Source organism: Helicoverpa zea, chromosome 6 (assembly GCF_022581195.2).
Source record: "Helicoverpa zea isolate HzStark_Cry1AcR chromosome 6, ilHelZeax1.1, whole genome shotgun sequence".
In the NCBI taxonomy this organism is placed as follows: Eukaryota; Metazoa; Arthropoda; class Insecta; order Lepidoptera; family Noctuidae; genus Helicoverpa; species Helicoverpa zea.
In genome coordinates, this window is record NC_061457.1 from 7,550,091 (window position 1) to 7,558,646 (window position 8,556).

Here is an 8,556-nt window from a genome sequence, read left to right on the forward strand (position 1 = left end):
TTTTTTGCAATTTCACAATGAGTAGGTATTGTTTACTACGTAGTGAGATCGATAACTTATGTTTAAAAAGTTTGTTTACAAGCTAAACAATAATTGTTTACTAATGCGTATCTTCTCTCAACGCGATTCGTTAATTTTTTGAACATGAAAGTAGATAGGAGATGTCTTTAGGTACATATTCGCGAGGTGTAGTTCGGAGAGACGGGCGGGGAAGGTTTTGTTTTCGCGTCAGCAGGTCAACGACCGTGCGGCCGGTCACTGCCCGCGCTGCGACCAATTATGGGCCACTCGCACAGCGCACAATGGATCGATGGCAGCGCGAAATTAGGCCACCGACCTGAACACCGCGCGGCCCGCTTGCGCCGCTCGCTTGCCGCACCAGCCTCCGCGCTTGCTTGTTCGACATTCTATTAGGACATTACCAAATAACAATAGTACATGCCAATCAAATTAATATACGTGTCTAATCCGAGGCTTAAGCCACGTAGTAAGAAACGGTTTTACGTATTTGTAGAGCAAACCCACATTTGATATTATTTACTATATTTATGCTACCTACTCGAGAAGTAATTCAATTGAATTGTTGTGATGACAAAATAGATCAAAAAGATCATTAATAAGGGTATCAGACGTTTAGCATACAAACACGTTTAGCGTAACATTTATCACACGTTACTTATACAATGAAAACAAAACGAAATTGTAACATCGTAATAATTATGTTAGAGCGGAAACATGTACATAGATAAATTGCACAAGTGCAATGTGGTGAAATGATCCATTAATTAAATTGGATCAGTGCAGCCCCTAGGGGAGCGCGCGCGCATTGAGGTAGGCCGTGACGCATGCTTGACGTCACCGGGCGTAGATTCGGTCGTCGACCCGAGCGGGCTGCAGCCCAGCTCCCGGGCTCGGGGGGAATGCGGGGGAGCCTCCGCGGTTGTGCAATCGAGCGGTCGACGACCCGGGGTGAACGGCCGCGCGCCGCGACGCCACCGGGATGCGCCCGGCCTATATCCGGCGCACCGGTGCAGCGGCGGCGACGCATTCTAGAGCGGCGTGGACCGTTAGGAGCGCGCGAGGGGGCCGGGGGCACTCTCACTTTCTCGGGTGGGTCGGCGGCCGGCAAGTAGGTCGCGCGGGTAACTGTGCGCTGCGCGACGCAGCGCCCGCACAGTCCGCTGTCGACCGCCATCCGCGTCGGTGCAGTGCGCGAAAGCCTTATTGCACGTACACATCGCGTCACTGTTAGCGTGGAGAGTAGTGGTGCTAGTGGGCAATAGTGGTAGTGAATGGTGCGTAACATGTCGTGTGGCGCTGGCGCTGAGCTGCGCGAGCGGCACTCGGTGCTGGTGAGCATGCTGGAGGCGCGCCGCGAGTCCAGCGACTCGGGCTGCTCCAGCGACGACGGCTCCGACAGCGAGCGCGACTCTAATTGCCGCTGTGATCCCCAGGGTTTCTTCAGGCGGTCTATCCAACAGAAGATCCAATATAGACCCTGCACGAAAAATCAACAGTGCTCAATCCTCCGGATCAACAGAAATCGGTGCCAGTACTGCCGATTGAAAAAATGCATCGCAGTAGGCATGAGCAGAGATGGTAAGTTGACATTTTCCTCTTATATTTTGTCTAATGAAAATGTTGATACAAAAATGACTTTGTCAAATTTATTTAAAAACCAATTTAAATCGTATGCATATTTTTTTTAAAGAAGATTAAAAACTTTTTCGCATACCAACATTTTCATTAGTATTGTTGATAATAACCTGTCTTAATACCCTTAAAAATTGAGATAGGTCATTGGTTCGTTTATTATTATAGTGAATTTCGTATGAATTAAATTCAATTTTAATTGCGATATGACAATTATTACGTGCGCATATCATTGGGCATACGCTGGGTTGCAATATGCATACGCAATTAGCAACGGGAAGGTCGGTGGAACGTGGTCGCCAAGTGTGGCTAAGGAGCGCGCTGGCGTGCAACGCGCGCGTGCTGCTCTGCGGACAGATCCTATTTCGCGCGCGGGCGCGGGGCGCGGGGGGCGGAGTAGCTCGCGGTGTGGGAGGTCGGTTATGCAAGCGCGGGTGAGCGCACGCTAAGCGGGTCGACGCCCGCGCTATACAGCGCCGCCCCGCTCCGCTCGTTGCGACACTCGCTCCGTCAACGTCGTGCGCCGCCTGCTGAGCCGGTGAAAGCAGAGAAAGGCGCATTTCGTAAGCACGAGAGTGAAATTTATATTTTCACTTTCGTAATGAAGTTCGATGAACTCAAGTTAGTTTCCCTAGGTGCATCAGAGATAGTAATTGTTATTCAACATGACGCGTGAATTAATTGATAACTCTACCGATTAGGATACTACAAGTTTCAGGAATACCTACTTAATACACTTGTTTCTAATTCAAAGTTCTTCAACCATGATTCAAAAGTAACAATTCACAAAATATGTACAAAATACTTTTTTGTTTTTTAAATCATTTCTAAAAATAATCTAAAAAATAAATGTAATAAATAAACAAATATCAACATTGAATGCTAGAAATCCGTCCTCTGTGCAAGATTACTTAATGCTATTCATGTCGAATGTAGTTCGGCTACTCGATAACAGATGGCGCTCAAGTAGAGTGTGACACTAGCGCCAGTATACTTTTGTTGGAACTAAAGGAAACTGCGAATATAAATGAAAATGATTTGGAAAGAAAATATTAATATATGATTAAACATTGATCCCACTAAATCAAAACCAATTAAAAAATACATAATCTACAAAATTAGAAGCAAGTTAATAAAAACAAAAAAATATACAGGTACATAGGTAAAAAAGCAAGACAAATACAAGTTTTAACTAAAGTATTAATTAAGTAATTACTTAGTAGTAATTTAGTAATACCTGTGAGCTGTGGTAATATAAACACGGAAACAGAGCAGCACAAGGTTGATGCCTAGACTTTAAAAAATCTCATCCTTCACTAATTATTCATGAAACAGTTCCCGTGAATTATCAAATAATGAAGTTTAAAATTGGAATTATTATTGTGAATTATAAAAAGTGCATTGTGCAAAAAGTATAAATAAATAAATAATTCAAATATTTAAGGCATCAAAAATGCAACATATATATTGAAATAAATATGCAAGTACGCAATGTTGTTTAAGATTTCGGTTGTATTTGTCAAGAGGTTGAATTTGGAAAGCGACCGTAATATTCCCATGTCACGTCAAATCAGCAAGGCTCAACGGTAGGTGGCGCAAGTAGTGGAGAGGGGCTGGCAGGCGCGGGGGCAGGGGCCTGCGCGGAGTTTATTGACGGCGCCCCCCTCCCGCGCGCCGCGCTCCCCCCGCTTCAAGTTCAAGGTTGGCGCGGCGCGCGCCGCGGCGCAGTGCGAGGGAGTCCGGCCCGCGCACCGGTCGTCAGCCCTCATTGCTATCGCTATGTTATTAAGTCGCTCCTCAGTTCGGTACGAGTACGCGATACTTGCTCACGGTGACTGCTCCACTATACGCCGCTAACTACATCGCGGTGCGCCGAACACTATTGGATTATTACTGCTACACATTGGATTACAGTGAATGTGCAAATTATTAATATTCTTCATGTGATATGTGACACTTTACTTCGTTTTAAAATTTAAATTAGTCTTAAACTACATAAAGTTACCAACTTATCTAAGTTATCAGTGGCCATTGGCTGTGAACTAGTATTAGTGAAAAACTGTAATGGTATCAGACATGGGAGAAGATTTACCAATCCTCAAGGGGATCCTCAACGGCGTGGTGAAATATCACAATGCACGTAGGTATCTTTACATGGCATTTATGATTTAATCAACAATTGTCATTTTTATAAATTCTCAAACAAAAATATTTTTATTCCTTAAGTGAAAACTTCGTAGCACGGTGCTACGAGAACTTGCTACGCCTTGTAAATTGTAAATGTACTATGAAATCAGCAATAGAGCGACTTGGGAAATTTATGGTATAAACTATCCACATTAGCATATCAATCTTATTGTATTTATTTACACATATTTCTAAGAAGTTTTAAAAACTTAATAAATAAACAAATATATCTCAATGCTTTAAATAAAAGACATAAACGCAACGGAAGAACCACTTGTTAATTCGATATTCCAGTAATGCTAATAAAATTTTTCTTTGAAAAATAACTTTATCAAAAAACTAAAAAAATAAAATAATGCGCAAATCAAAGAACTTGAATTAATTATTTTCGTTTTCATCGATAACAACCATTCAAAAGCAATTTCAGTATTTCAAGTAAGATAAATGCCAAACTCTATTATTGTACCAAATATGTTAAATCAATGTATCAAAATAAAAATAAAGAGCATAGTTAACAAAAAAGCGATGTCGGTTGTGAACAATGGGATCGTGCATCTGGTGCGGCCCACATCGCGCAGCGAAAGTCAGGAGAAATGGCGAGAGGGCGCTCTCCGCTTTCGTTTTCAACCGCGCGGCGTGCACGCAAACACTTTCACCGACGTGCGCGCAGGAACGCCGCAAGCGCCGCTCACGCCCTCGGCGCATACTACATTTTGGTCCAGCGCGGGCCTAGCGCGAGAAAGTCGTAACACTTTTTACCGTGACCTCGCATTTCGCGCTTTGTCACTCGTCATTCGAACTAGTTCACTTAACCGCGACGCATTCAGGGTTCCCCTCGGCTTTTATAAAGGCTTGCCGAGCCAGACAAGGGTGAGCCACGCGATGCGACGGCCGATGAACTCTACCCTCCCGGCGTCAGCTGCGCGTGCACATGGCCGGCCATGCAATCGCACACGCGCGCACTCAGCGACAGCTGCAACCCAGTGTATGTTTAGTCACGACCTTGCGCAACATTCCCGTTGTTAGTTGCCAGTTCATTATGTGCCCTCTTCTTAGTGTAAGCCCAAGAACACTTTGACGATTTGAGCATAAATTAAACTTTGTCTTCTTTGTTACAGCCGTGCGGTTCGGACGTGTTCCAAAACGCGAGAAAGCGCGCATCCTTGCAGCGATGCAGCAGTCCTCTACGTCACGAGCAAATGAGCAGGCTGCGGCCGCAGAGCTCGATGATGCTCCGAGATTGCTGGCGCGAGTGGTGCGCGCTCACCTCGACACCTGCGAGTTCACGCGAGATCGTGTCGCCGCTATGCGCGCACGTGCTCGCGACTGTCCCACCTACTCGCAACCCACTCTGGTAAGCATTTACTCTAAACTAATTCACAATATATGACGTATATACTCCTATAATTATAAACAATTACAGCAGGAGTACCAATTTTAACATATATTTTCTTTTGTTTTAGGCTTGCCCGCTAAACCCGGCGCCAGAGCTACAGTCTGAGAAGGAATTCTCTCAGCGATTTGCACACGTTATTCGTGGCGTAATAGACTTCGCTGGCCTCATCCCAGGCTTCCAGCTTCTTACGCAGGATGACAAGTTTACGCTGCTCAAAAGTGGACTATTTGATGCGTTGTTTGTGCGGCTAATCTGTATGTTTGACGCGCCACTCAATAGTATAATTTGTCTAAACGGCCAAGTCATGAAACGGGACTCCATACAAAGTGGCGCCAATGCAAGGTTCCTTGTGGATTCTACTTTTAAATTCGCCGAACGCATGAACTCTATGAACTTAACAGATGCAGAAATCGGTCTATTCTGCGCTATAGTGCTCATCACTCCGGACAGGCCGGGACTTCGCAATGTAGAACTCGTGGAAAGAATGCATGCGCGTCTGAAGGCATGCCTGCAAACTGTGGTCGCCCAGAACAGACCTGACCGACCAGGTTTCCTCAGAGAACTAATGGACACCCTCCCCGACCTCCGCACTCTCAGCACACTTCATACTGAGAAGCTAGTAGTTTTCCGAACTGAACACAAGGAATTACTACGACAGCAGATGTGGACCGATGAAGAGGGTGTGATGTCATGGGGAGATTCCGGCGCCGACGAGTCAGCACGCAGCCCCATTGGGTCTGTGTCCAGCAGCGAATCCGGCGAAGCTGTCGGAGACTGTGGCACGCCTCTTCTGGCCGCTACCCTGGCCGGACGCCGGCGACTCGACTCTCGTGGATCCGTAGATGAAGAAGCACTCGGCGTGGCACATCTAGCTCACAACGGACTCACTGTAACCCCAGTCCGCCCGCCTCCACGATACCGTAAACTTGATTCGCCAACTGATTCTGGCATCGAGTCCGGAAATGAGAAGCACGAAAGGATAGTCGGCCCCGGATCAGGATGCTCAAGCCCGCGATCTTCCCTAGAGGAGCACACGGACGACAGGCGGCCACCTCCCTCAGCCGACGACATGCCTGTGCTCAAACGCGTGCTAGAAGCGCCACCGCTGTACCACACCACTTCATTAATGGACGAGGCGTATAAACCTCACAAGAAGTTCCGTGCTATGCGCCGTGACACCGGCGAGGCCGAGGCCCGCGTCGTGCGGCCAGCGCCCTCCACCCAGCCGCCGCAGCATCCGCACCCCGCCAGCCCGGCGCACCCGGCGCACTCGCCGCGCCCACTGCGCGCCTCGCTGTCCTCCACGCACTCCGTGCTAGCCAAGAGCCTGATGGAAGGGCCTCGCATGACACCGGAGCAGCTGAAGCGCACCGATATCATCCAGCAGTACATGCGGCGCGGCGAGGCGGGCGCGCCCGAGTGCCCCATGCGCACGGGCGGGCTGCTCACGTGCTACCGCGGCGCCTCGCCCGCGCCGCAGCCCGTCATGGCGCTGCAGGTGGACGTGTCGGACGCCGACGCGCCGCTCAACCTCTCCAAGAAGTCGCCGTCGCCGCCGCGCTCCTTCATGCCACAGATGTTGGAGGCGTGAGATCGGCCCGCGGAGCCACTTGTCTCCGCCACCCCACCCCGACCTACTTTAAATTAAATAATCTAGTTAATAGTAATCGTTCGCAGATCGTTTTAATATATTATATGTGATAATTTGATTAGGACGCGTGAGTGCGTGGCCGGCGCCGGACGAGGAGAGCGCAATAGACTGAAAAATAATTTAAGACTATATAAGTGTAATTTATAAATGCAATGCAGCGCCGGTCGCGGTGTGTTTGTTGTGTGTATTGTATGTGCGTATGTGAGCGTGCTCAGTCATTTGTTTGTTAATATAATGACAGGTTGTCGAACTAAAATAAAAGAATCTTGTAAAAATTATGTATGCATTTTATTCCCAAATTCCTATGAAATAAGCAAAAAACCCTAACAAACACTGAAACTATGGTGAACATACACAGTAAAGTACTTCCTAGTACTCCACTTGCACATAACCAGATACACAGATAACCAGATACACCTATGAAGGTGTATTTCTTGAATTGAAACATGAAATTACAGTGACTTACGTATTAGCAATTTCTTTCAAAATAGCTTAGGACACGATAATCATTTTTCCAAGTCAATAGTTGAGTAAACTCAATTAAATTACAAGCAATGCATATGCATTGAACAAAATAAATATTACTATTACATCCAACAATGCAGCTCCGATTCTGGGACAAGAGTGACAGAAGTGACAATGTCTGAATCCAGATCGTCAAGCAAAGAGTTAGATCATGAAGATCATCTAAGTTATCACTATACAAACGTGCACGCTTCGCTTATTTTTGGTACACGAAGGCCATGTAAACATAATGGCAGTACTTAACATAGCAATGATTCGTCACAACGAGGAAGGGCGGTCGTCGACCCACCGCAGCTCTTCCGGACTCCACTACCGCTTCCACTTCTGTTGAGGTTACAACCTTATCAAACAACTGCGAACTCAAGGTAACAACCTCATAAATCCACTCTTCTGACATTAATATCTAAATTAATATGGAAAATATTTCACTTAGAGGCGCCGGTTCTTGATCGACTTAGTTCAGATGAACCCGATTGCTCGGTCTGCCTGTGATTTCCTTTTTACACGCGGAACTATAAAACGACATAGATCGTAGTTCCGCTTACCTAAAGTATTCAAGATCACAGTAGATTGAATCTACATAAATAGTCACATTCTTTTCTTTACATGTTCGTGAATTGTATGCAAAAATACAAAACTCAAGCTCGGAGCGTACAGGTAGTTCTCCGAGCTTAAGTTTTGTATTTTTGCACACAAACATATTTTCTCTGAAATTAAAAAGATATATTTTTTTTAATAACGACGTCTGAAAACTAGAAATCGAATTAATATTATATTAATTCTGCGTTCACACCGAATTAAGTTCCTGGTGCCCGTTTAATTAAACAAACACGTAACAGTTTTTAAACAGTGTAAACAGTCATATTTATAATCATTTAATAAACTGCTTATTAGTTTAAATAAAATATATTATGGTATGATCTAAGAAAGTTTATGAAGCTAAAGATATCGTTCTATAAATACATCGATAAATACGGCGGCATCATTAGACACACATACATCAATTGTAAATAACATGAGACGTCCAATTACATTTTACGAAGCATTAAATAGGTATATTCTTTCATCATGAAATGCTGAATACTTATTTCAAAATATGTAAGTATGTAATCTGCAGTGATATTCATTATTGTGCCGAAGTTGT

General features: G+C 45.4%; 1 protein-coding gene across 3 annotated transcripts in view; it reads left to right on the forward strand.

Annotated features, from left to right (window-relative positions):
* Positions 1–7,165, forward strand: part of LOC124630992 (ecdysone-inducible protein E75) — an 88,920-nt gene extending 81,755 nt beyond the window's left edge. For 2 of the 3 annotated variants that reach the window (XM_047165057.1, XM_047165058.1), the window contains exons 3-5: positions 1,455–1,599; positions 4,959–5,194; positions 5,304–7,165. In XM_047165057.1, coding sequence (XP_047021013.1) covers positions 1,455–1,599; positions 4,959–5,194; positions 5,304–6,827 — 1,905 coding nt within the window. In that variant the 3' untranslated portion in view covers positions 6,828–7,165. Of the gene's footprint in view, positions 1–1,454; positions 1,600–3,365; positions 3,794–4,958; positions 5,195–5,303 lie in introns of those variants that run through there. The other variant, XM_047165060.1, reaches the window with a different exon arrangement.
* The last annotated feature ends 1,391 nt before the right edge of the window (positions 7,166–8,556 follow it).